Source organism: Podarcis vaucheri, assembly GCF_965113315.1.
Source record: "Podarcis vaucheri genome assembly, chromosome: Z".
In the NCBI taxonomy this organism is placed as follows: Eukaryota; Metazoa; Chordata; class Lepidosauria; order Squamata; family Lacertidae; genus Podarcis; species Podarcis vaucheri.
In genome coordinates this window covers 19,269,881-19,295,508 of record NC_138758.1, presented here as the reverse complement: position 1 = coordinate 19,295,508, position 25,628 = coordinate 19,269,881, and the positions used below count along the sequence as shown (strand labels likewise).

Genomic DNA, 25,628 nt, shown 5'->3' with positions numbered 1-25,628 from the left:
TGTAACCCGAGGTACCACTGTACTGATGTACTCAATAGAATCAGCAATAAATATTGGGGCAGGGCCTTGGCCGGTACCCTGAAATGCACAGCCCCTGCACCAGTCCTGAAGACTGAGGAGGCTCAAGGCCAGGAGCCAGCAACCTTTTTTCAGCCGGGGGGGGGACGGACTATATTTTTTTGGGGGGGATTCCTATGCCCCACAAATGCCCCCCAAAGGGGCAGGGCATGCGTATTGGGGCGTGCCACATTGCCTGCGGGGGCGGGGCACCCAGCGCAGGCGAGGGGGCAGCCGTGATGGAACCCCACCAGGATCGCAATGCCGGGGGCGGTGCGTTCCCCCCACACACACACTTCTCTTCCTCTGCCAGTGAGTCAACGTAGTCAGTGCTAAGTTGGATTTTCACAATGGTCTGATGCAGCGTAAGGCATGTTCCTATGTCTAAACCTTGTGCATAAGTTGAACTCATTAAGCTTAGAATGTAAGTCAGGGGTCAGCAAACTTTTTCAGCAGGGGGCTGGTCCACTGTCCCTCAGACCTTGTGGGGGGACGGACTATATTTTGGAGGGGGGGAATGAATGAATTCCTGTGCCCCACAAATAACCCAGAGATGCATTTTAAATAAAAGGACACGTTCTACTCATGTAGAAACACTCTGATTCCTGGACCATCCACGGACTGGATTTAGAAGGCGATTGGGCCGGATCCGGCCCCCGGGCCTTAGGTTGCCTACCCCTGCTCAAGGCAATAACTCTCTGCACTTCACGTTAACTCCGAAGAGAGCCCAGTTGTGCTCAAATGCTCAAAATTCCCTTTTCACCTTTGAAACGGGAAGTCCGATGCCTGGTCCTGCAACTTTCTGCACATGTTAATGCAGAAGACGGCCCAGTTGTGCTCAGATGCTCAAAATTCCCTTTTCACCTTTGAAACTTTGGAGGGTCTGTTTCAATTGACAGCTCAACTGGCAGTGCAGCAGCTTTTATTGCAGAGGCAGAAAGTTTCCTTCCTTTCATATTCAGGGTTTCTGTACTTACATAAAAATTATAAAATTGTTTATGCTGTTTGTTAAAAGTCATGAATGAACTCTCACAACTTGTTGATAAGGTAGCTTGCTTGTGTTTCGATAAATAGTGTAAGAGGAGCATTCTTAGGAAGTTGCACTTTACAATCTAGCTTAGCACTGCCTACACTGACTGGCAGCAGCTCTGCAGGGTTTTCAAACCCCGGGGCATTTCCAGCCCTATCTGGCGGAGATCCAGGACTGAACCTGGGATCTCCTGCATGCAAAGCAAGTCCTCCCTAGGCTCAGGAGGCATGAGTTCTCTACTGTATTTTTAAAAATGTTTGGATGGGCTCTCTTTAGAAAAGTTGCAAGAAAATGTATGAGCTGGTTTGTGATAAAAAGGGATCTGTAAAGCTGCAAACAGCAAGTGTCCCAAAGTGAGGGAGAAAACATCGGAACTAAAGAGGGGGGAGATTTGTTCAGGGTCAAGGTGGGCGGGTTGCCATGGAAACAGTGTCCTGCCCATCTATGTGACATCTATTGCTGCTTGCATAAAAGACAGCAGTTCCACATCTCCTTCGCGAGTTAGTTGGGAGGAGTTGGCTGAGATAGAAGTGGGACGGAGGAGCAAGCAATCTAGCTAGCTACGGAGCGAGTGAGCGAGATAGGGGAGATAGGTGTAGACTTTTCTTTTATTTGCTTCAACTTTTATTTTATTTGCTTCAACTTTATCATCTCATTTTTCATTTGGATATTTTGTGCACATATTTTCCCGGGCATTTTAGACGGAGAGGAGTAGCAGTAGGGTTAGAGGCAAAGTTCGGAGTTACTGTTGCGTGAGGATTTTTAAGGAGTTTATTTTAAACCGGAGGGGATTTCACCTGAAGAGATGGCCAGCATCGTCAATATGTAAGTAGGATTTCTTCTGCCTCTTCTTTTTAGTCTTCTGGAGCGAGGGCTCGGGGTCCCCCACACGGCCAGCATCCCCATGGAATTTAACATTTTCCCGAAGAGCTTAACTTCTCTTCGCGCCCCCCCCCCCTTTCCCTGCCGTCCCATTCTCCCTCAAATCTCATTGTAGCTCCTCTGCTTAGAGTGAGCTGCCGTTAGCGCCAAGGATGCAGGTTCGGTACCCATAAGGTACAGCTGCATATTCCTGCACTGAAGGCGGGTTGGACTAGATGATCCCCAGGGTACCTTCCATGATCATTATTTTTTTGGATGCTTTTTGTTACATTCATAGCCCACTTTGCATCCAAGCAGTTTAAGGTGGCCTTTATGGCTTGCCTTTCCCCCTGTTCGGCAGGCAAGGATGGGAGTGACTGGACCCAATATCAAACAGCGCACTTCGTGACTGCGTGGGGATTTGCGCTCGGATCTCCTACTCCAGAATTCTAGCCACTATACACCCCCCGCCCTCGCTCTACCCCTTCTCCGTTTCTCAACTCTTCGGACGCTCTGTCAGTCTTCCTGTCAGTCACTCTGGCACTAAGAGAGTTTTAATCGCACTCTTCGGCTCGTCTATGCCTTGATGCTTTGACGACCCTCCTAGAAGCCCCCTTCGTTCTCCCGGCTGGGCAGGGCTGTCCTAAAAGCATTATGCTGAGGGTTCTTTTAAACGCGGGAAATGCTTCCCTTCACTTTGCTTTGCCGGGGGTCAGTGGCGTAGCGTGGAGGGTGCAGGGGGGGCCGGGCGCACCGGGCGCAACATCTGGGGGTTAGGGTTAGGGGGCGCAAATCCACGGGTTAAGGGGCGCAAATTACTTGCCTTGCCCCGGGTGCTGACAACCCACGCTACGCCACTGCCTGGGGTGGTGGTGGGGAGTGTTGGAATCCCCCCCCCCCAAAAAAAATGAGGTGCACTACTGTGTTCCTGTGGAGAGCCGTTTGGGGTCTGTGGGTGTATAAAAAAACACGGAAAGAGCCCTGTTGCTGGATCAGAGGGAAAGCCCATCTAGTCCAAACAGATGTGTCCTGTAAAACTCACAAGCAGTAGCCCGCTCCTGCGGCTTGTCCTCTCGCAGTTGGCTCCAGAGGTAGAGTGCCTCTGTTCATGGAAGCTCTATATAGCGATGTTCGGTAATGGTAAAAGATGCTGTTTTTCTCCTCCAACAATTGGTGTAATCTGCTTCCCAGCCCGGCAGGCTACTTGTCCTTTGAGCATCAGGTGCCTGCAAATTTCAGAAACAATTGATTAAGTTCCCACCAGCGTTCTGAAATCAGATGATTCAAAGCTCTTCCTCTATCTCCTTTCTCTCCAAGTCCATGATCATCTTAGATAACTCCTTCTTGCTCCTTTCCTTGTTGGTTTTTTAAATAATAATAAATAAATTGTTAAAGATTTCTTGGTTTACAAAAAAAATATGCATTGTCTCTTTTTTCAAGTTGTGTTTTCTACGGATCAGTTTCATTTGTTGCGAGACATTAGTGTTGCATGCAGTGTTAGGTTTGGAAGAAAAGAGGGGGTCGGGGGGAAGAGGGGGGTCGGGTGGCAATGATTCTCTTCTACTTAGTGTATTTGTGGGTTCACTCGTTGCATTTCCTTGGTTGTGAGTAGTTTACAAAAAAATGGATTTTCTCTTTTTTCAAGTTGTGTTTTCTACGGATCAGTTTCATTTGTTGTGAGACATTAGTGTTGCATGCAGTGTTAGGTTTGGAAGAAAAGAGGGGGTCGGGGGGGAGAAGGGGGTCGGGTGGCAATGATTCTCTTCTACTTAGTGTAGGTGTGGGTTCACTTACTATTCACTTGTTGCATTTCCTTGGTTGTGAGTATTTTACCAAAAAAATGGCATTGTCTCTTTTTTCAAGTTGTGTTTTCTACAGATCAGTTTCATTTGTTGTAAGACGTTAGTGTTGCCTGCAGTGTTAGGTTAGGAAGAAAAGAGGGGGTCGGGGGGGAGAGGGGGGGTCGGGTGGCAATGCTTCTCTTCTACTTTGTGTATTTGTGGGTTCACTTATTGTTCACTTGTTGCATTTCCTTGGTGGTGAGAGAGGTTGGGGGGGGTGACCTAGGGTGTTGGTGGTGGTCTTTGGTGGCTGCAGTGAGATTTGTTTTTGTGTGTGAGTGGGCACCTAGGGTACAAATAACCAGAAACCTCGTCAAACTATACCTCCACAACAACAACTCCTCGTGGTAACAAATCAACAAATACCCGAGGAGATGCAACAACACCAAATTTCCTTGTTGATGCGATGTCCTGCAGCCGAAGTAGCGTGTTTGCGTTATTGCTACGCTGCAAAGACTCCGTCTTCTCTTACACACACACACACACACACACACACACACACACACACCATTTTGGCTGTAGGCTTCTGTCTCAGCTTTTGAAATGTGTTGGGAGGGGGGTTTACTGGGTTGTTTTTAATCTTTATTATGCATTTTGTGTTTTTATATTGTGATTTTTATGTTGCAACCAGTGCTTTTTTTCTTTAAAAAAATGTTTAGGGGTAATCTCATTTTGACTCAAGAAAATCACAATTTTATAGTTCAAATCGGGGGAAATAAATGCAGTACAGTAAATGCAAAGATTCAAAAAATGTTTAGGGGTATGCGTACCCCTGCATCCCCAAGAAAAAAAGCACTGGTTGTAACTGAGACCTGCTGGTATAGGGCGGTATAACAAAGCGGGTTCTCCTTCATGGAGAGCATATGTTGCGGTGGGAGCAACCATGACATCCCCTGTTGCTGGGCGGGTTAGTTTGGATGGCCACGAATTTGATTGGGCACCCTCAATGTTGCTTGGGGAAATTGATGGCTGCAATTTTATTTGATTGATGGGGGTGCTATATAGGTCCCTGTGCACAGCGTTGAACTTCCTCTTTTTGCTGCACACATCGGATTTCCCGCCCACTGTCCCTTTTATTAGGGTTTGTTTGCGTTGACCTTTCTATGCCTGTCATGGGGTCGTCTGCTTTGGAGCAGGGGCCTGGTAGGAATTTTACTATTTGGCTGATTGGCTGGGGCCATTTGGGTTTGCCTACTGCGTAGCAAATCGTCACAACTTGTAAGGTTGCAGTTAGGCATTGGTTTTGTTTTTTGTTTTGTTTTTTTATTAAAGATTTTCTTGTTTTACAGAAGTATGTGTACTGTCTCTTGTATTTTTTCCATGTAACATTTTTGCAAATCAGTTTCATTTGTTGAGACATGGGGGGGGGGGAGATGGGGGGGTCAGGTGGCAATGTTTCTATTTTGCTTAATGTATGTAGGGTTTGGTGTCAGCGTTGCTCGTGCTGTTCATTTGTGTTTCTTTGGTGAGAGAGGTTGGGGTTGGCCTAGGGTGTGGCTGTGCATTTGTTAATTTTTTGGTTGGTGGAGGGGATGAGGTTGGCTGTGCCTGCCCCTCCAATGCTGCTGCTGCAAGGATATTCCGTTAAAGGAATCCAGGGGCTCGCCATGCTTTCGTCCGTATCCCTGACAAAGGTCTAGGGCCCCAGGGAGCATTTGGGGAGAGGTGTGAGCCTGGCTCCCAGCTTTATTCTTTCCCCAAAATTGTTTACCATTACTGACTTCCGTACAGGTGGGTTGTCAGTTCTGTTCCTACCTCCAAGTGGGAACAGATAGTCGCTAACCAATGCCTAAGCAACCACTCACTTACTGTTATTCAATAACGTTGTGGCCAAAATTATGCCAAAAACCAAAACAAAAATGATGTGTGAACCGTGTTTTTATTCAGGGGTGTCTTGGGGGCACTTGACACGCAACAACAACAACAACAACATCTGCTCCTCTCCTTCTCTTCTAGGTTCAGGAGACTGAGGGACATGATCTTCGGTGAGAGGCCTGAGCCCAAGAAGTCCAGGGCTGCTGTGGGCCCAGGTGAACAAATGCTTCATTTTCATTTTGGAGCATAAGGAGGAGTGGCCTTAATGCTTTAATACTCAACTGTAGAAAATAAGTAGAAATGAACTAACGTGCTCCCATGTCCTTTCCTTCTTCTCTTGTTGCAGATGATTCAGTGACTGTCAGGCCTGTGGTATCACGTGCGGTTAGTATTTGAGAAAACAGCACAGTACATACTAAATCCCTCACCCACCCACCCCCATCCACCAATGCTGTTTATACCCCCATTTAGGCGGTCTCAGATGCAGAGAAGCCCTCCTGCCATGAATTGACAGCCTTACTCTTGCCTTTTCAGCAACAGGAGAAGGATGAGTCGTTCCTCTCTTGCGTGCTGGCCACTTGCTCGGAGGCCCGCATGAGAGAAAAGGACACGTTGAGGTACTCCAAAAATCTGGCCGTCAAGTCAATTGCGGTGAGTGACAGGTTGCATAAGGTATCCAGGGGTGAGGTGGGCAGGAGAGCTGGGGTGGGATTTGGGGGATGTTGGGCAGAAGGAAGGCTTGGCGGGGTCTGGCCAAGAGAAGGGTTGTGCAGGCATTTGGCATTAAATTGCCAATTCCTGCCCTGAGTTTGGGGTTGGAAGAATCCGCCTGATGTCCATAGGGAACTGACTTTCCCCCGCTCTGCCCTCTGTTCTCTATCAGGAAATCATGGGACGGATTCCGTGCTTTACGCACCCTGAATTGGTTCTTGCTATGGCACTGGAGGCTCTTTACCAACTGAGGTATGCTGGGTTCTTTGAGCTTGACAACGAGCTGGGGGGGGGGGGAGAATGTGGAAAGGTGTTACCAGACCTTGCCACTTAGATTGGAATTAGATTGGAATTATTTCTTACGATTTCTTGATTTTTTTTTGCGTTCAAAAAGCTTTATTTATGCAGCAACTATTTACAGGATGAGTGGAGATGTGAGAGAGAAAATAGAAGATATATTGTCTAGAGATAACTTTGAAACAGCTCTGCTTTTTGGGGTGGGATTAACTAAGACCTAGAGGCTTGCATACAAAGTGCCAGGTAGACTGCCACATAAACAGTGCCCTCGTATTTTATTTTAGTTTTACCTTTATTCATTTTATCCTGTAAAATTTATACAGTGCTTGATTGTAAAAAGTGGTTTAAGCTAACACATGCATTCACTAGAAGTTCAAGAGAATGAAATGTATTTGATGCCCCCCCACCTCAATATGAGGAAGACTCCAAGGAGACAGAGTCTAAAAACTTTTCCCTCCATCTCTCCAGCCTCATGAAGCCCAAATTGCCACTGAAGCTCCACAGCCTGATTGTGCACGCAGCCTTTGCGGCTGTCGTTGAGGTGAAAACTGAGCCCGACAGACATGTAAGTTGTTAGTTTTGAAATTTGACTTCTATGGTTATTTCTTTTTCACACACTTTAAGCATTGCACCCATTGCTCAACATCTGATCTCTCTTTCCTCTGCTTGGCGCATCCTCTCCCTCCCTCAATGGACCCACGTGGATGAAAATTGCCATTGTCTACAGGAGCTGGACGAACGTTATACTCTGATGCTGGGAGGACTCCTCTGGGAAGCCCCAAGCACTAAGCTCCTGAACTTGCTGATGAATGTAAGTATATTGATGGCCTCAGTGGCTGTTTTACCTAGAAAGCTTTCATGAAGAAGCCACCGCCTAGCATACACTTTCTCAGCATTGCACCTCTTGGGCCCTTCCGCTCTTGGAAGGCAAGCTGGCCACATGGAATAGCCAGCAAAGGCCTACTTGCCCAGACAGCTAAAGGAGGGCCTTTAACGCAGAGCTACAATTTGGGGCTGGACGACATTGCCATTTTAGAACAGTTGAGGACAGTGAGAAACGGATCTCTCTCTGAGCGTGTAAGGGGCTTCACAGCGGTCTGTCTCTTTCACCCAGACCAGCCCCTGATTCTGAGGTCTTCTTTCCTTCCACAGGAACTGAGAGGTTACACCAAAAGCCCGGTTGCGGCGGAGAGGCAGCTGGCAGCCAGTGGCATTGGCTCGCTGATGTCCTATGCCAAGGCGCTCCGTCGCCTGAAGGTAAGTATCTCACCTTTATTTATTAATTCCTTTGGCACACTTACATCTCACCTTAACAGCCCCAAGAGGCTCCCAGAGTGACTTATGAAAGGATTCCCACAGTCTGGTATCAGGCACACAACACAAGGTGTCCCTGGGATGCCAGACAATTCTGGAGACATTTTCTGCCTTCTTCCTTGGTGTTACACTTCCACCTCTGCCTAGTAGGCTGCAAGACCCATTGAAGTCACCTGGGGCAAGGGATTGGGGCCAGGCAATAGAACTCACTCATCCCATGATGGAAGCAAGTTTTCCCTGGCTTGGGTTTGCTTACATGTTCTCTTGTACCCATTATTTGTGGAGCGTTTAGTATCAGACTGGTCATCTGATCCAGTATTGTATTATCTTTTCTCTACAGAATGTTCTCATCCCTCTGGAGCTGGCTCACTTCTGCCCCAAAGAAGGTAAGACCCACAGCCTGGGGATGTGGGACTCACTTTCCAGACTAAGGAGGGCGCACTCAGTAGCTGCAGCATCCTTGCTTGATGTAGACCTCCCGGGTCATGTGGCTGTGAAATTCTGCCACAGGACAAACGTGGCTATTTACCTCCAGGGCCAAACTGCAGGCTTGGAAGGAGTCATTGCCACCAAAGACAGCATCCATAAATAGAACCCCAGCCCTGTATGGTTGAATGGGTACCATGTAAATTTGGTGAATCAGTAAATGTGACATAAATTAATCTCTCTTCTCCTTCATTCTCTTCCAGATGACATAATGCTTAGTGTCGATTTCAATTATGGGGAGAAGACCGAAGTCTAAGTTTCGAGGCTCAGCAATTATGGAGTGGCAATTTTTGCTTACTGTTTCACTGTGTGTGGTGTTGCTAATTGTGATCATTGCTGTTGTTTTAGAATTATTTCCTATGCAATAGTACAGTGGTACCTCAGGTTAAGAATTTAATTCTCAGTCAGTTTTATTGCACATAGCCAAAGGCTGCCGCAATGTACACAAAATTATTTGACAATTAAAAGAAAATATACTGAATTGATAAAAAAAAACTTAAAACATTTATATTATTAAAACATTACGTACTCTAAACAAAGCTATAAAAGTACCCCAATGTACAAATAAAAACATTAAACAATAAAATTCATAAGCTAAAATCATCACATGGTCACTAATGTTAAAAACAATATCAATTAATACAGTGTGCAATTTATACTCAGAGTTTGGTGACAAAGATAGAGCATAGCCTGAGGTAGATAGATAGGATCAAATAAATTCATCTCCTTTACAGTTAATGGCTACCTCGGCTATATAATTTGCTCTAATTTTCCTAGCAGCAGTTGCAAAAAGTGCTACACGCCAGGTCACAAACTTATCTGTGTCTGCAAGGAGGTATAACATCATATCAAGGGGGTTCTGGCCAGGGGACCCTGTCATTATAGGTACCAAAAATCTTTTTCTTGCATCATTATATAACGGACAGTGCAAGATATAATGCATAAGGTAAGAACTTAATTCGATCTAGAGGTCCGTTCTTAACCTGAATCTGTTCTTAACCAGAAGCATCACTTTAGCTAATGGGGCCTCCTGCTGCTGCCGCAGCACGATTGCAGTTCTCATCCAGAGATAAAGTTCTTAACCCAAGGTACTATTTCTGGGTTAGCGGAGTCTGTAACCTGAAGCGTCTGTAACCTGAAGCTTCTGTAACATGAGGTACCACTGTACTTTTTTATTGCTTTTAAATTGTTGCTTTTTAAATTGTCCTTGTAAAGGAAAGTGTTCTGCTAATGTTGATTGTATTCTGAATTGCTTCAAGAAGCCTCATACCAATGAATAATATTAAGAGTAATAAGTATTTTACCTGCCTTAATTATAATAAAGTATTGATATGCATATTTTAACTTAGTGGTTAAGGTCTTAAACTACATATTTTAATTGTTTTACATTTGTATTATTTACTGTGTTCTAGCTTATAGATCAGGACGCGGGTAGCGCTGTGGGTTAAACCACAGAGCCTAGGACTTGCCGATCAGAAGGTCGGCAGTTCGCATCCCCGCGACGGGGTGAGCTCCCGTTGTTCGGTCCCTGCTCCTGCCAACCTAGCAGTTCGAAAGCACGTCAAAGTGCAAGTAGATAAATAGGTACCACTTCGGTGGGAAGGTAAACGGTGTTTCTGTGTGCTGTTCTGGTTTGTCAGAAGCGGCTTAGTCATGCTGGCAACATAACCCGGAAGCTGTACGCCGGCTCCATCGGCCAAGAAAGTGAGATGAGCGCCGCAACCCCAGAGTCGTCCGCGACTGGACCCAATGGTCAGGGGTCCCTTTACCTTTACCTTTAGCTTATAGGTTTCAATATTAACCTACATATATATCTACATGTTCTCTATCTCTGTATAAGTCCATATTCTGTTTTGTGACTGTAATAAATCAATTCATTCATTCAATAAAGCTTTGGTGATTTTGCAATTCAGTAAATTGTCTCTGCCTCCATTTTTTGGTATCGAGGGAAATGCTTTATAAAATATGGTATTTTTCGCCCTATAGGACGTACTTTTTCCCCTCCAAAAATGAAGGGGAAATGTGTGTGCGTCCTATGGGGCGAATGCAGGCTTTCGCTGAAGCCTGGAGAGCGAGAGGGGACGATGTGCACCGACCCCTCTCGCTCTCCAGGCTTCAGGAAGCTATCCGCAAGCCTTGCGAGCCCGGGGGAGTTACCGCCGGGCTCGCAAGGCTTGCGGGCAGCAGCCTGAAGCCCGAAGCATGGGGCGCGCTCCGGAGCGCGCACTGGGCTTCGGGCAGATGTCCGCGAGCCTTCGAGCCGGGCCGGAGTTCCCGCTGGGCTCACAAGGCTTGCGGATAGCAGCCTGTTTTGGGGGCTGGGGTCGGAAATAATTTTTTAAAAATTTATTTCCCCCCCCCAAAAAAAAACTAGGTGCGCCCTATGGGCCAGTGCGCCCTATAGGGCGAAAAATATGGTAATCAGAAAATATCAGGGTTGTATTAGTCAACATTAGTCCTTTCCACAGCAGACCTATTTAAATTGATGGGCACAAATTACATGGATGTGTTGATTTTGATGCATCTGTTCTGTGTAAAACTCAGTTCAGTACTAATCACAGGATATCATGGAATTGTAGAGTTGGAAGGGACCACAAGGGTCATCTAGTCCAACCCCCTGCAATGCAGGAATATTTTGCCCAACGTGGGGCTCAAACCCACAACCCTGAGATTAAGAGTCTCACACTCTACTGACTGAGCTATGGGCAGATATATTTTTTGATAAATTGTCCCTTTAAAACATTTTGGTCTCTGCAGGAGTTGCTATGCCTAATCATTCCATCTAGTTCTGTCGAAAGGGAGGTGGGGGTTGTTTTCTGATTTCTTAATTGTGAATTTTTTTGGGAAGGGGAGGCATAGGTGGAAAGAAGACACTCAGATGGACCAGAGTGAAATTGGGCTGAGCCTTTGGGGCTCCTGGATGGCTTGGGGAAGCCTAAAAGTATCACATCCAAACCAAAACTCTTGGTTGCTGGATGCTCCTGCCTTCTGTCATCATTTGAGTTTTCCTCTGTTTCCCTTTCAAGCTGCTGTCTGGAAGGAGGCCACAGCCCACTTAAAAATAATAATGATTATAACAAAACATTCATTCAACAGCCAGAGTTGAATGAAGACGATGTGCTAGGATGAGAATGAGATGATTAAACCATTCTGCAACAACAACACCACACACACACACACACACACACACACACACACACACTGCAATCCGAACCCCAGTACTGTTATGAGGACAGTGGTCACAACCACACATTTCAAGAAGCATTGCACTAAGAGTCACAGATTCACCCAACACATCCTGGGAACATCTGTTTATTAAAGATCTAACATCTCTCAGCACCCTTAGCAAACTACAGTTCCCAGGATTCTTCAGGGAAAGCCTGGACTCTTTAAAGTAGTGTAAGAGCGTTAAATGTGTGGTGTGGAATTCCTCCAAAATAATTGGGGAACTGTGCAACCCTCTCTCAGGCTACAGTCCTGGCCCCAGGCTCAGGAGGAGGAGGGCTCTTAATTAGATGTATCCTGCCTTTCTATTTTCATGGGAGCTAAACCGTCAGAACTACATAAATCAATTATAATAATCAATACAATAAGAACAGCAATAAGAATTATTTACCAAATCTAAATAATCTGATAGAAAATTGAGGGAGGGGTGATCTCTGATTCAGTTGCAGTCTTTGGACACAACATTTCAATGAACATTATTGTTGTTGTTATTACTTATTTTATTTCTATACCACTTTATATTTTCAAGGAAAATCTCAAAGCAGTTTACAGCATATTAAAACAGAAATAAAACAATCTGAAGAAAGTCAAATATCGAGTATACAGTTAAAGCAACATAGTTAACAAAAAACAAAAATATTAAAGATTTCAAAATAAAACATTACAAAAGAAGTCAACTACAGAATACATATTTAACACAAAGTTAACAAAAACAAAACAAAAAACTTAAGCATTCCCCCCCACAAAAAAACCAACATTGCTAAGTAAAGTCAAATATAAAATGCACATTTAAAACAAGAGAATAAAATATCATAAGCCTGACACGGCTGTTTAGCAGGCACAAAAGAATCCAATAGTTAGGGTTTGTTGTCAGGCCTAGCGATGTCCCTCTGGTCTCACCAGTAGCCTCTTTAGTAGAGCTGCTGAGTCTAGGCCCTGCCCCCTAGGCCAGGTGGAAAGGGCCTTGCAGGAAGCGGCCTTCACAACTCACAACCAGTCGACGCCACCAATATGACACACAGTTCAATAGGAATTCAATTACGATTCCAATCATAAACAGGCAACGATGTTGCTAGGTGAAGTCAAATGCCCTGTTCTTCTTCTTTGCAGACTTTAGAAAGGCTTTCAGATTTTCAGCCTTGAGTTCGAGTGATACAGAGAGTCAGTTCCAGCATTGCAGTCTGCAGGCCACATACTTGGTTTAGGTCTCCTATTTTTGCAAGAGGACTTAGCTTCCTTTTGCTTGTAAGAGGTTTTTCCTCAGTCAGCCACCTGGCTCTTAAAAAGTTCAGAAATTAGGTCCTTTCAGAGACAGGGGTGCACACTGAGTAGAGTCTTGAGGAGATGAAACCACAGGTGCATAGCTGTCAACTTACAGATTTGAAAATAAGGGACCAGCAGCCTCGAAAATAAGGGATCAGCAGCCAAAATAAGGGATCAACAATTACTTTGATAAAATACATATTTTGTTGCGTGCAAATGGCTTTAGATACCTATTAGGTCCATAAATTACCATATAGCATATATTCAACACAAAAAAACAGCAACAATTTGTTGTTGACAAAGGACAGCTGGACATAGAAAGGGCCCCATTACCTTCAGTAGCTTATTTAAGGGACATCATCAATAAGGGATAGCAGCGGGACATGGCGCTGGAATAAGGGACTATCCCGCCAAATAAGGGATGCTTGACAGCTTGACAGGTGTGGGGGGTGGGGAGATGCAGGAGGTACATTCCTTCGTTGTGTGCACACATGCACATGCAAACGCAAACACACAGAGGAAGAGAATAACCACTCCCCACATCAAACGGGGGGCGCCTTGTGCATGGTCACGTGCAGCCCCATCCCATGCAGCTTCTGGCACTACAGCCTGGATTCCACACACACACCCCAGGCTAGACACCTGAAGGTAGCCGCCTACCTCTGTCAGTTACCCAATCCCAGCTGGGGAGGTGTTGCCAGGAGAGAGTTGGCCAGGTAAGGGGAGGGATCGCCCAGCTCACACAATAGTGGGCGGAACTTACCTGGGAGTTCTCAGACGGCTTCAGGCCTTCTCCCACCCTGCCCTCCCTCAGTTAAGCCTTCTTTTGCAGGTTAACCTCTTCTTCACAGGTACACGGGCGCTGCTACCTTATGGTTGCTGTTGAAGGGCCGGAAATGATTTTTCCTGGTTTTGTCTTCCCAGTAGCAAAACGTCACAACTTAGGCGGTTTCAGGCCTTGGGCGGAATCCTTTAGTTTATCTTCCCTAAATGGGGGGGGGGGGCTGAAGTGGCGACTCATGCCCCCCCTGCAGCGGCGATCCCAGGGTTCCCCATTAAAGGGGTTGTTTTGAGGGGAGGCATTGGCCATACGCCATTAGGTTGTCGTTAGCAAAATGGGGGGCAGGCTCTCTGCTTGAACAGACGTCCTCCAGAGCCAGCCCAATCCCCACACATTCTGGATAACCCTGATGTTCCCCAGATCCCTGGCCGGGAACTGGGAGGGAGAAACGCCCAATGCCTAAGCCAAGTTCTCCCTACATCTGAAGTTTTAATAAAGTTGTGGCCAAATTTTAATCCCATAACACGTTGTCTTGAGTCATTATTCCACGCTGAAATATACTCGGAGTCGAGAGTGGATTTCATGCTCTTTATTCAGCTCATAGTGGTGAGGAGGAATGAATATTCCCCCAAAATATCTGCTTTATATACATTATTTACACAATGGGCTTCACGTGATTGGCTAATTCCAGAATTCTGTAGGCCAATCAGGTTGTGGATTCACTTCCACCTGGAGCTGGATTGGGTGGCTCCTGCGGACCAATCATACTGCTGCATTGTTCTAGGACCAACCAGACTGCTGCATTCTGAATCCTATTGTTCTAGGACCAATCAGACTGCTGTATTTTGGATCCTATTGTTCTAGGACCAATCAGACTGATGCATTTTGGACCCTATTCAACTCCGTACATAACACTCTGTCCCCTCTAAGTTCCAGTCCTGCCCGGGAGGTCGCATTCATAGTCCTCAAGGTACGCCAGCCGCCTATGTGTGCGTTGCGGCCTGGGGTGTTCACTGGTCTGGGGTCCGGCTTCTGGCTCGTGTTCCGAGGATGCTGGCTGTGATGGGGCCGTTTGGTCTGGCTCAACCAGCTCACTCAGTCATGGCTTTGGTTCTGGTGTCCTTTCAGCCTCGCAGGTTATCTCTGTACTTGCTGATTCTACCTCACCTGCTGGCCCCGCCTGCTCTATGGGCCTCACTGCCCCACTGTTCCCTTGGGACTCCTGACCTGTCCTCCTCCTGGTTATCCCCCAGGAATCATCGCCGTATCTGGTCGCAGTGGCAGCGCCAGCATTGCCCCCCATCCGTTAGCACCGTGTACGACATGGGACCAGGGACCCTGGTAACTGTGGTGGATACCTATGCCGGGCCTGCACCAAAATTCTTTGCGTACACTGGGTCCTGGGCCACAAAGGTCCAGGGGTTCCTGCCTCCCCCCCCCCACTACCTCATCCTGAGCTCTGTTGGGGTAAAGGCGGTCCAATCTGATTGCGAGGCGCCGGCCGATTAGTAGGTTGGAGGATGGATGGCGGCTAACAGATTGAGGTTGAATCCTGACAAGACAGAAGTACTGTTTTGGGGGGACAGGAGGCGGGCAGGTGTGGAGGATTCCCTGGTCCTGAATGGGGTAACTGTGTCCCTGAAGGACCAGGTGCGCAGCCTGGGAGTCATTTTGGACTCACAGCTGTCCATGGAGGCACAGGTTAAATCTGTGTCCAGGGCAGCTGTTTACCAGCTCCATCTGGTACGTAGGCTGAGACCCTATGTGCCTGCGGACTGCCTCGCCAGAGTGGTGCATGCTCTGGTTATCTCCCGCTTGGACTACTGCAATGCGCTCTACGTGGGGCTCCTTTGAAGGTGACCCGGAAACTATAACTAATCCAGAATGCGGCAGCTAGACTGGTGACTGGGAGCAGCCGCCGAGACCATATAACACCAGTCTTGAAGGACCTACATTGGCTCCCAGTACGTTTCTGAGCACAATTCAAAGTGTTGGTGCTGACCTTTAAAGCCCTAAACGGCCTCGGTCCAGTATATCTGAAGGAGCGTCTCCACCCCCATCATTCTACCCGGACACTGAGGTCCAGCACCGAGGGCCTTCTGGCGGTTCCCTCACTGCGAGAAGCCAAGTTACAGGGAACCAGGCAGAGGGCCTTCTCGGTAGTGGCACCCTCCCTGTGGAACGCCCTCCCACCAGATGTCAAAGAGAACAATAACTACCAGACTTTTAGTAGACATCTGAAGGCAGCCCTGTTTCGGGAAGCTTTTAATGTTTGATGTATTACAGTATTTTAATTTTTTTTGGAAGCCGTCCAGAGTGGCTGGGGAGGCCCAGCCAGATGGGCGGGGTATAAATAATAATAATAATAATAATAATAATAATAATAATAATAATAATAGTTCAGTGGGGCTCCAGCCAGTCGTTGAGCTGGGGGTGCTGTGCTGTGCTAGAAGGATTGTGACAAGGCGGTACTCCCAATCCCCTTGCATCATGCGGCAGAGGGTGTCCTTGGTGGTCCTCTCCATGCGCTCTGCTTGGCCATGCCATGGAATGGCACCGAGCAGAAGTGGCGGATGGCGTCTGTGCTGTGAAGGTCTGGAATTCTCCTGACGTAAATGTGGTTCCATTGTCTGAGACGAGAGTGTCAGAGAGCCCATGGGTTGCAAACAGTCTGCATAGTACCCAGATGGCTGCGGATGTGGAAGTGGACAGTACCAGTGTGACTTCCAGCCATTTGGTGTAGGAATCCACCACTATGAAGAATGTTTTCCCCTGAAAGGAGCCAGTGAAGTCCACGTGCAGGTGTGACCATGGTGCTTGGGCGGACTCCCAGGACTGGACTGGGGCCCTTGGGGGATCTGGACAGGATTCTTGGCAGGCCTGGCAGTGTTTGACCCAGGCCTCTATCTCTCCGTAGATCCCCAGCCACCACACATAACTCCTGGCAAGGACCTTCATTCTCACTACCCCGGGTGTGTCTCATGTAGGGATGTGAGGACCCTTTTGCGGAGGGGCTGGGGAACAACGACCCTGCTTCCCCATAACAGGCACCCCTTGTGGGCCGACAGTTCATGTTTGCGGGTTGTCTAGCACGTGAATTCTGGCCCAGGGCTGCTGCTGGACCATCCCCTCCACACCCAGTCCAGGACCCAGGAGATGACCCTATCTTTCTTGGAATGGTGTGCAACTTCTTGTGCCTGAATGGGGCAGTCAGGAAGCAGCTCCAGGCTCATAACCTCTTGCGCGGGCGCTGGGTCAGGGCCTGTTTCCGGTTAGTGGTAGCCTGCTGTGGGCGTCCGCATGGCCCATCGCCTTCCCAGGGTGGTGAATCAGTGCATACTGGTAGCTGGCAAGGAAAATTGACCACCTGAGGATGCAAGGAGACAGCATTTGGGGGTCTGCAACGGCTTGTGGTCAGTCACCACGGTAAAGGGCTGCCCGTACAAGAAATCATGGATTTTTTTTACTCCCTTCATTGATTTGCAAGCAGTTCCGCTCGGTTGTGTTGAGTGTCTGGAAAAAGTATGCCACCAGCACCTCTCTGTCCACATAGGCTGGGGATATCCGGTCAAATTGGTCCAATACTGGACCCGAGGACAGTTGAGGGGCCTCCAGTTCCTTTATTGTATCCAAATTGGCAGGGAGGTCATGGCGGAGCAACAGGACCTTCTCCGCAAAAAAGCTTGCAAATGCCTCACAGCTGTGTGTCAAATTGTTATTTAAATTTGGCTGTCCCTCGAGGGACGTTAAAGACCTAATTATACTAAATAATTGCACCGGGCGAGAGCTAGCGGATGCAATGGAGGCCGAGAAGTAAGACTTCTTAGCAGCCTTCACTGCCATCTCGTAGGTTTTCATAAAAGCCCTATAAGATGTTCTTGAGGCTCCGTCACGGGCACCCCGCCATACTCGCTCTAGCTGTCTGAAGTCCCGCTTCATTTTCCGAAGCTCCTCGGTAAACCAGGGAGCCCGGTTTCTGCGGGGTCGCAGAGGGTGCTTAGGTGCGATCTCATCAATGGCTGCCAAGAGCTGGATATTCCAGACCTCAACAAGCTCAGTCAATGAGTCGCCGGGGGAGCAAGGTCCCACAAGGCTTGGCGGAATCTATCAGGGTCCATCAGCCTCTGCGGGCGAGCCCAAGTCGGCTCGCCACCTAAGCAGGGTGGGGGTGGAAAGTCAATCCTGGCTTTCAGAGCGTAGTGACCAGACCATGGCACCTTCATCGAAGGAGACATGATCACATCTATACCGACGCCAAAGATCAAATCCAGCGTGTGGCCTGCTTGATGTGTGGGGCCCAAAACAAACTGGGAGAGCCCTAGTGTCGCCATGGAAGACACCAGAACCAGAGCCTGTGAGGAGGGAGTGGCATCAGCATGGATGTTGAAGTCCTTCCAAGGCCCAGCCGGCCACCGCCTCCAGCAGGCCTGACAGGGTGGTGCGCTAGGTGGCCGGTACACCAGCCAGACAGCCAAGCTCACCTCAGAGCCCCTCGGATCGATGGCGATGGTAGAGCCCTGAAAGAACAATCTCCCCCCCAGCCCACAGTCTGCGACTGGTGGAGGACGGAGAAACCCGGGGGCGCCATCTCTTGTAAGGTAACAGTTTCCCCTTCGCACACCCAGGTCTCCGTCACACAAGCCAGGTCGACCCCCTGCGAGGTAAAGAAATCTCTCAGCGTGGTGGTTTTATTGCCTATAGACCTGGCATTGCACAACACCAGTGACGGAGGTGAGTAATCCTTGCTCACCCTACCCTCATCCCTTGGGATGGGGCGCAGATTGGAAGGGGTACAAGCATATCTGTATCTCGATCCCCTTCACCTATGACATCTGCCCCCACCGCCATACCTCCCTCGCCCCTCCACGGTAGCAATCCCAAGCCTCATACTAGCCTCCATTTACAAAATAGAAAAGCAAAACAAACCAAAAACAATTATACCAAAACAAAACCAATCCCCACCCCACTTAACATCCATCCTACCCCAAACCAAAATAAAACAAAATAAAACAAAAATATATGAATAAAAACCACTGTTCACAGTGGTACAACAAAGTAAAAAGTAAAAACACTTTTAAAACACATAAAAACATTTTTGACATTTGCTGTAGCAGCACCAGTGTAATTAAAGCTGTGGTGATGGTGAGTGTGGGCCCCGCCCCCTCGGCCTGGTGGAATTGGCCTGCAGGAGGGAGCAACCTTCCCCAACACTCACGGTGGCAGCAGCAGCAGTGTCCCAGTGCCTCAATGAGGCCTCTTAAAGCTGTGGCGGTGGTGGGCCCCATCCCCTAGGCCTGGTGGAGTTGGCCTGCAGGAGGGAGCGGCCTTCCCCAGCACTCAAGGTGGCAGAAACAGCTACGGGAATGCCTCCTCTCCGCAGACGCTGAAGAATATTCCCCTCTTCTTTGCGTTGTTGGTGACCCCTTTGGCTTCTAGGAGGAAGGTGAAACGGGAGGCGCATGCTTCCCAGTCTCCTGATGCTGGGTTGAACGGCGAGAAGCTGCTGTCGGTTGCCATTCTGAGTTCCTTGGGTCCCGGAGCTGAAGCCTGGATACACGGCGCGAGGCAGCGGTGCGGCAGGTGGCGGTGCTGTGGTGCTATGTGTGGCAGTCAGCTCAGTGGGATCCCACCTTCGTCGCCAGTGAAATATACTCGGAGTTGAGAGTGGATTTCATGCTATTTATTCAGCTTATTGTGGTGAGGGGGAATGAATGTTTCCCCAAAATATTTGCTTTATATACATTATTTACACAATGGACTGCACGTGATTGGCTAATTCCGGGATTCTCCTGTAGGCCAATCAGGTTGTGGACTCACTTCCACCTGGAGCTGGATTCACTTCCACCTGGAGCTGGATTGGGAACTGCGGACCAATCATACTGCTGTATTGTTCTAGGACCAATCAGACTGCTGCATTTTGGATCCTATTCAACTCCGTACATAACACATGCAGGTGTCGCCCAGGATCGGGGGTCTCCGCCTGTCCGCGCAAAAGTTTTTTTTGCAGTAGGAGCTGCTAACACAGCTATCTACTTCACCCCCAGAGGCACACTCAATTGTCCCTCAAGACAGACAGATAGCAGCAACTGTAACATCTCCTGCAAAGTAAATGGGGCATTGAATCATGAAAAAACAACAGCAAAATTGAGCAACAAACACACACTTTCTCAGGCTGCATTCCTGACCCCACTTTGTGCTGATAACACTTATGAGAAAACAGAAGTGTTGAATAACTCTCTAACTCTCTCTCTCTCTCTCTCTCTCTCTGGCTGCTATCCTGAACTAAGTGTAAAGGTAAAGGGGACCCCTGACCATTAGGTCCTGTCTTGGCCGATTCTGGGGTTGCACGCTCATCTCGCTTTACTGGCCGAGGGAGCCAGCGTACAGCTTCCGGGTCATGTGGCCAGCATAACTAAGTCACTTCTGGCGAACCAGAGCAGCACATGGAAACGCTGTTTACCTTCCCGCCGGAGCGGTACCTATTTATCTACTTGCACTTTGACGTGCTTTTGAACTGCTAGGTTGGCAGGAGCATGAACCATGAAATGGGCGCTCACCCCACCGCGGGGATTCAAACCGCCAACCTTCTGATCGGCAAGCCCTAGGCTCTGTGGTTTAATCCACAACACCACCTGCATCCTTACAATCCTGATCTATTCCTCACTAAGAATAGCAACACCTCTTTCCTCCTGCAAAATAAGAAACACACAGGGTAGCCAAACAGGCAGGAGACACCTTAACGCCAAACCAGGCACAAGCAGGCGGGTAACAGGCAAACTGCAGCTGCCATTTGTGCACTTGTCATGTCTCCCCTACTGTTTGTTTTTTAAAAAATAAAATCAAATCAATAAAAGGAGGCAATATAGAGGATGGGACGCAAACGGCACAAAGGCTAGACCAGGCAGGAGCAGGTAACAGGTGAGTCGTGGCAGTCATTTTTGCAAACCATTTTTACCCTCCTCCAATAAATGTTTTTAAAAAAACAAAATTGAGGGAGAAAGTGCCAACGAGGCCTGGGCTTCATGGGACAGGTTAGAGGCCTGCCATCTTCACTCCTGACCGCTGTCTGAAGAATAAACAGACTAAGGGGGGTTTGAATCTCCAAAGGTTGTGATGCTCCTGGACATAAACAAATATTTTGTAGGTTTGAGGGGGTCAGTCTAGATGAACCCATTCCAATTCTTTGCCTGTGATGAGGTTGAAATCTGACAAAAGGAAATTGCTGAACTAGTCATACTTGGAAGACAAAATATCTTAAGTGTCCTCATCAACATCCTCAAAGAACGATCAAGGTTACTAGGGTTGCCCTATTTAAAAAACTGAAATCCAGACACAACTTGGTTTTGTTTTGCCAAAGTTGTTGAGCTTTTTTGCGTCAATCAAAGGAAACTGAACCCTGGGAAAGTGCCTAGTACTCCTTACCACTCAGAGACTGGGGTAGCCTGTAACAATACACAGATGTCCTTGAACAGGATAATCTATGTAGGTTGTAGAATCTGGCATTTCAGGGCACATACAAAAAACATTGTTAGCAGGGCTTTTTTTCCAGTGGGAATTTGCTAGAACTCAGTTACCACACCTCTCAGGTGGGTTCTGGAACCTCTCAGCTGGGCCCCATCGCCATTCTAAGAAAAAGAATGGTGAGTGCCTGTAACTCTTTTTCTAAAAATAAAATTAAAAAGCACTGGTTTTTTAGTATGACTATTAAATTTATCCTGCAGCTTGGCTTGCAAATCTATCCTTGCTTTGGCTCATCCAGAGGCATTTCAGCAAGCCCTGTTGCCATCAGGGTTGAAGCCAGCTGTTCCCTTAGTCACTTCCAGGGCCAGTGGTTGCCACCCTGATGTCTCTTGCAGGCTGGAGGATGACGTGGGCAGAGCTCAAGGTCCAACAGAAGGACCTGTTTGGCGATGGCCTTCAGTTGATGAGATCTGTAAATGGATAAAAGCGGTGTCCTTCCACCCACCTTGTAAATAACAGGTGGGCGAGGGGATTAAGACAGGAAAGAAGGGGCTTATCCCCCCTCCCATAGCTCAAATGAAAACTGAACGTACACATACACCACTTGCAAAGCAGCTTTGTGGCAAGCAGTGGGGCAAACAGAAGACAGCTTTTACTCATGCCTAGCAAGCTCAGGAGAGCTTTCTAAGTACAGTGGTACCTCAGGTTACATACGCTTCAGGTTACATACGCCTCAGGTTACAGACTCCGCTAACCCAGAAATAGTACCTCAGGTTAAGAACTTTGCTTCAGGATCAGAACAGAAATCGTGCGGCAGTGGTGCGGCGGCAGCGGGAGGCCCCATTAGCTAAAGTGGTGCTTCAGGTTAAAAACAGTTTCAGGTTAAGAACAGACCTCCGGAACAAATTAAGTACTTAACCCGAGGTACCACTGTATATGGCATGAATGCGGCCTTAGTCTCTGTGTTGCTCTTGTAGAACTAGGCAGGGAGGAGGATGGGGGCAAAGCTAGAATTAGTTGGCTCTCTGGCTCCATACCCTCCAACATTTCTCCAATGAAAATACGGATGTCCCATTCCATAATGATAATTCTACTATTTATACTCCACACATCATACTGGATTGTCCCAGCTTCCAACACATATAAAAACATAATCAAACATTAAACATTTTAAAAAACTTCCCTATACAGTGGTACCTCGGGTTACATACGCTTCAGGTTACAGACTCCGCTAACCCAGAAATAGTACTCGGGTTAAGAACTTTGCTTCAGGATGAGAACAGAAATTATGCTCCGACGGCGCAGCAGCAGCAGCAGGAGGCCCCATTAGCTAAAGTGGTGCTTCAGGTTAAGAACAGTTTCAGGTTAAGAACGGACATCCAGAACGAATTAAGTTCTTAACCCGAGGTACAACTGTAATGGCAACGGTACCCACCTGAGAAGTGGTGGAGCTGAGTTTTTTTCCGGTTGAAAAAACCCCCAGCTTCCAACACCTCTTTTTAAGAAAATAATTATAATGCCACGTATTCCCTCCAAGCATAGCTTTTGCATGGCTCAAGGCTGCATCTCTTTATACCATCAGAACTATTAAGCCAATGGATCAAGAAAAGTCATCGTGACACTCCTTGAAGAAAATCATAATTTGACATCATAACAGATCTGATAACAGCATTAACAGATGTGGTATTTTCCATTAAGGAGGCTGTCATTGTAGGCTTATCAACTGAAATCAAATCCAGAAAACACGGGGGTGGTTCAGAGATATGGTGTTCTTCCTGCTGTGGAGAGAGATTTGTCCTCGAAGCATCAGGTTTGCAGCTTCAGGTGCTTATTATTTTTATTGTTTTGAAACCAAATATGGGCATGCAGGCGGAAGCTAGGATCGAAAGGTCTTTTGTCAGTTTACATTGATGTTACTAGCTGTGGCCAATCTTGAAAAGAGAGAGTCTGGACTCTGATGACACCCAGACTGCATTATTTTGTAGTGTGTTAAAGTTCATTTTAAATAAGAAGACGTGAGGGAGTCAGGAAAATATGTGAACTTAAGATGTAAAATTAAAAAAGAGGGAATTTTTGTGTTTTTCCTATATGTGCTTTTTCTTTTTATTATTAGTTTTTAATGTATGTATTTTGTATTTTTGTGCTTAATGTTTGTATTTTTGTATTTTGTAGTATGTATCTTGTGTTTTTGTATTCTTTTTGTCTTTGTATTTTTCTATATTTTGCATTGTTAAAATCTAATAATTTTTTTTTTAAAAAAAATGGGCTCATGAAACTTTTTAGGAGTGACGTGGTGGCTTAAGCACCTGCAGGTTCCACGCAGTGTGGGACTTGCCTCTGCCCACCGCCTCTCCCTCAGCCGCCCTACAGCTGAGGGGGAGGCAGCAGAGAGCCTCCAAGTATTTCAGAGGCTCGCCCATCTCCCATGGGCAAATTGCCCCGCCCCCAGCTGCAGGACACGCCCCCACACCAGGCACCCAAGCGGCTAGCTACACTGCTGCTTAAGAGCTGGTGCTATCTCAGCTGACCAGCTCGGCTGTGAGTCTGGAAGACCTGTTTCCTACCTTGCAAGCCTTTTCCACCTGGCCTGGGAGGGTGGGGCCCTCACGGATTCAAGCTACAAAAGCTAAGGCTGCTGATCACAGACTACTGGGCTGGGGTATTGTTGTGTGTGGGGGGGGTGTTGTTGCTGTTATCAGCAGCGGAGCAAGCCGATCGGGCGCCTGGGGTGGAGTGCATGCCTGCGTCCAGGGCCAGTCACCTGTGGGGGGTGGGGCCAGCTGGGGCAGGACACTCTGCGGGGCCTCTGAGGAGTCTGCCTGCCTCCTCCCACTCAGCCGCCCTACAACTGAGGGGGTGGTGGTAGAGCCAGTGTGGTGTAGTGGTTAAGAGCGGTGGACTCGTAATCTGGTGAACTGGGTTCGCTTCCCCGCTCCTCCACATGCAGCTGCTGGGTGACCTTGGGCCAGTCACACTTCTTTGAAGTCTCTCAGCCCCACTCACCTCACAGAGTGTTTGTTGTGGGGGAGGAAGGGAAAGGAGAATGTTAGCCGCTTTGAGACTCCTTCAGGTAGTGATTAAGCGGGATATCAAATCCAAACTCTTCAGGCGGACTGTTTGGGGCAGTGCAGATCCTGTTTTCGTTCAAGCCACTGCGTCTCTCCCAGTAGAGATGCGTGGCTCAGGCACACTGCAGGCCCCACGGTGAGTGCCGGCCGGCATTTTGTCCCGCCCCCAGTGGTGACACCTGGGACAGACTGCCCCCACCGTACCCCCTTCCTCCACCCCTGGCTGTTATTGGTATTCCATTTTTTGCATATTTATTTTAGATGTTATGATTTATGTGGAAATTGTTTTAATTTGGTTATGTGCTTGTTAATGTTTTATTTATTGTTGCACACCAGCCAAATCTGAGCTGTGTGAGACTCCAGGGGTTCATGTTTCGTTTTGGAAATGAGGCACAGCAGAGACCGTGGTGTCTTTAGAACATATGGTGTATTTACACACATATATGCAATCTGAGCCTACAATGGAGGGGTTCATGGTATTATCATCCCAAAGGATCTTGTATCTCCCATAGCTACAGCCTTTGATTCAAGCAGAAATCTAACATTGCACTGACTCCCTCCAGCGTGCTGCTTTACTTCGAGGTCTCATCCCTGGCTTTTTCTGCTGAGGGAGGGAGCCCCACCCAGTTGCCATCTTGCACTGAGCCCTTTAAATCCCCCATCACCTCAGAAATATTGAACAATGATTATAAGATTTTAGCAAAAATGTATAAGATATTATTGGAATGGTGTACGAAGGATGAGGAGGTAAAATCAGTTATGATTGACTGGGCCAAAGATATAGGGCATAATATACAAATGGAGGATTGGGAAAGACTCTGGAAAGAAGGTTTAAGATTCACTGCATGTACAGTTATAAAAGAAAATGTTATGAAAATGATGTACCGATGGTATGTAACACCTGTGAAGCTAGCAAAAATGTACAGTGGTGCCTTGCAAGACGAAAAGAATCCGTTCTGTGATTCTCTTCGTCTAGCGGTTTTTGCGTCTTGCAAAGCAAGCCCATTGACGGATTAGCGGATTAGCGCTATTAGCGGCTTTTAGCGGCTTATCGGATCAACTGATAAGCGTCTTAGCGTCTTAGAAAAAGGGGGTTAATCTGCAGGAACTCGCAAGACATTTTCGTCTTGCGAAGCAAGCCCATAGGAGTTGCGAAGCACCTCCAAAACGGAAAACTCTTTCATCTAGCGAGTTTTCCGTCTTGCGAGGCATTCGTCTTGCGGGGCACCACTGTATAAGACAAGTAACAAATGTTGGAAATGTAAAGAAAAAGAAGGTACCTTTTTCATATGTGGTGGGAATGTAAGAAGGTAAAATGCTTTTGGGAGATGATTTATAATGAATTGAAGAAAATGTTGAAATATGCATTTGCTAAGAAACCAGAAGCATTCTTACTAGGCATTACAGGTAATGAGATA

At 47.4% G+C, this 25,628-nt stretch overlaps 1 protein-coding gene across 1 annotated transcript; it reads left to right on the top strand.

Annotated features, from left to right (window-relative positions):
* Positions 1-1,454: 1,454 nt before the first annotated feature.
* Positions 1,455-10,304, top strand: LOC309523634 (uncharacterized protein). The gene is made up of 10 exons (XM_082207617.1): positions 1,455-1,912; positions 5,746-5,819; positions 5,951-5,988; positions 6,139-6,255; positions 6,488-6,567; positions 7,081-7,177; positions 7,340-7,423; positions 7,765-7,869; positions 8,267-8,312; positions 8,616-10,304. The coding sequence occupies exons 1-10, from the start codon at positions 1,893-1,895 to the stop codon at positions 8,666-8,668; spliced, it is 714 nt and encodes a 237-aa protein (XP_082063743.1). The 5' UTR covers positions 1,455-1,892; the 3' UTR covers positions 8,669-10,304.
* Positions 10,305-25,628: the final 15,324 nt, after the last annotated feature.

What these genes read in the sequence shown, in the direction of transcription:
- LOC309523634 (XM_082207617.1), top strand. Translation starts at nt 1,893, where the DNA reads ATGGCCAGCATCGTCAATAT. An exon ending in GAGGCTCTTTACCAACTGAG is followed by an intron (nt 6,568 to 7,080) that starts GTATGCTGGGTT and finishes CCATCTCTCCAG; the next exon opens with CCTCATGAAGCCCAAATTGC. An exon ending in AGGCGCTCCGTCGCCTGAAG is followed by an intron (nt 7,870 to 8,266) that starts GTAAGTATCTCA and finishes TTTTCTCTACAG; the next exon opens with AATGTTCTCATCCCTCTGGA.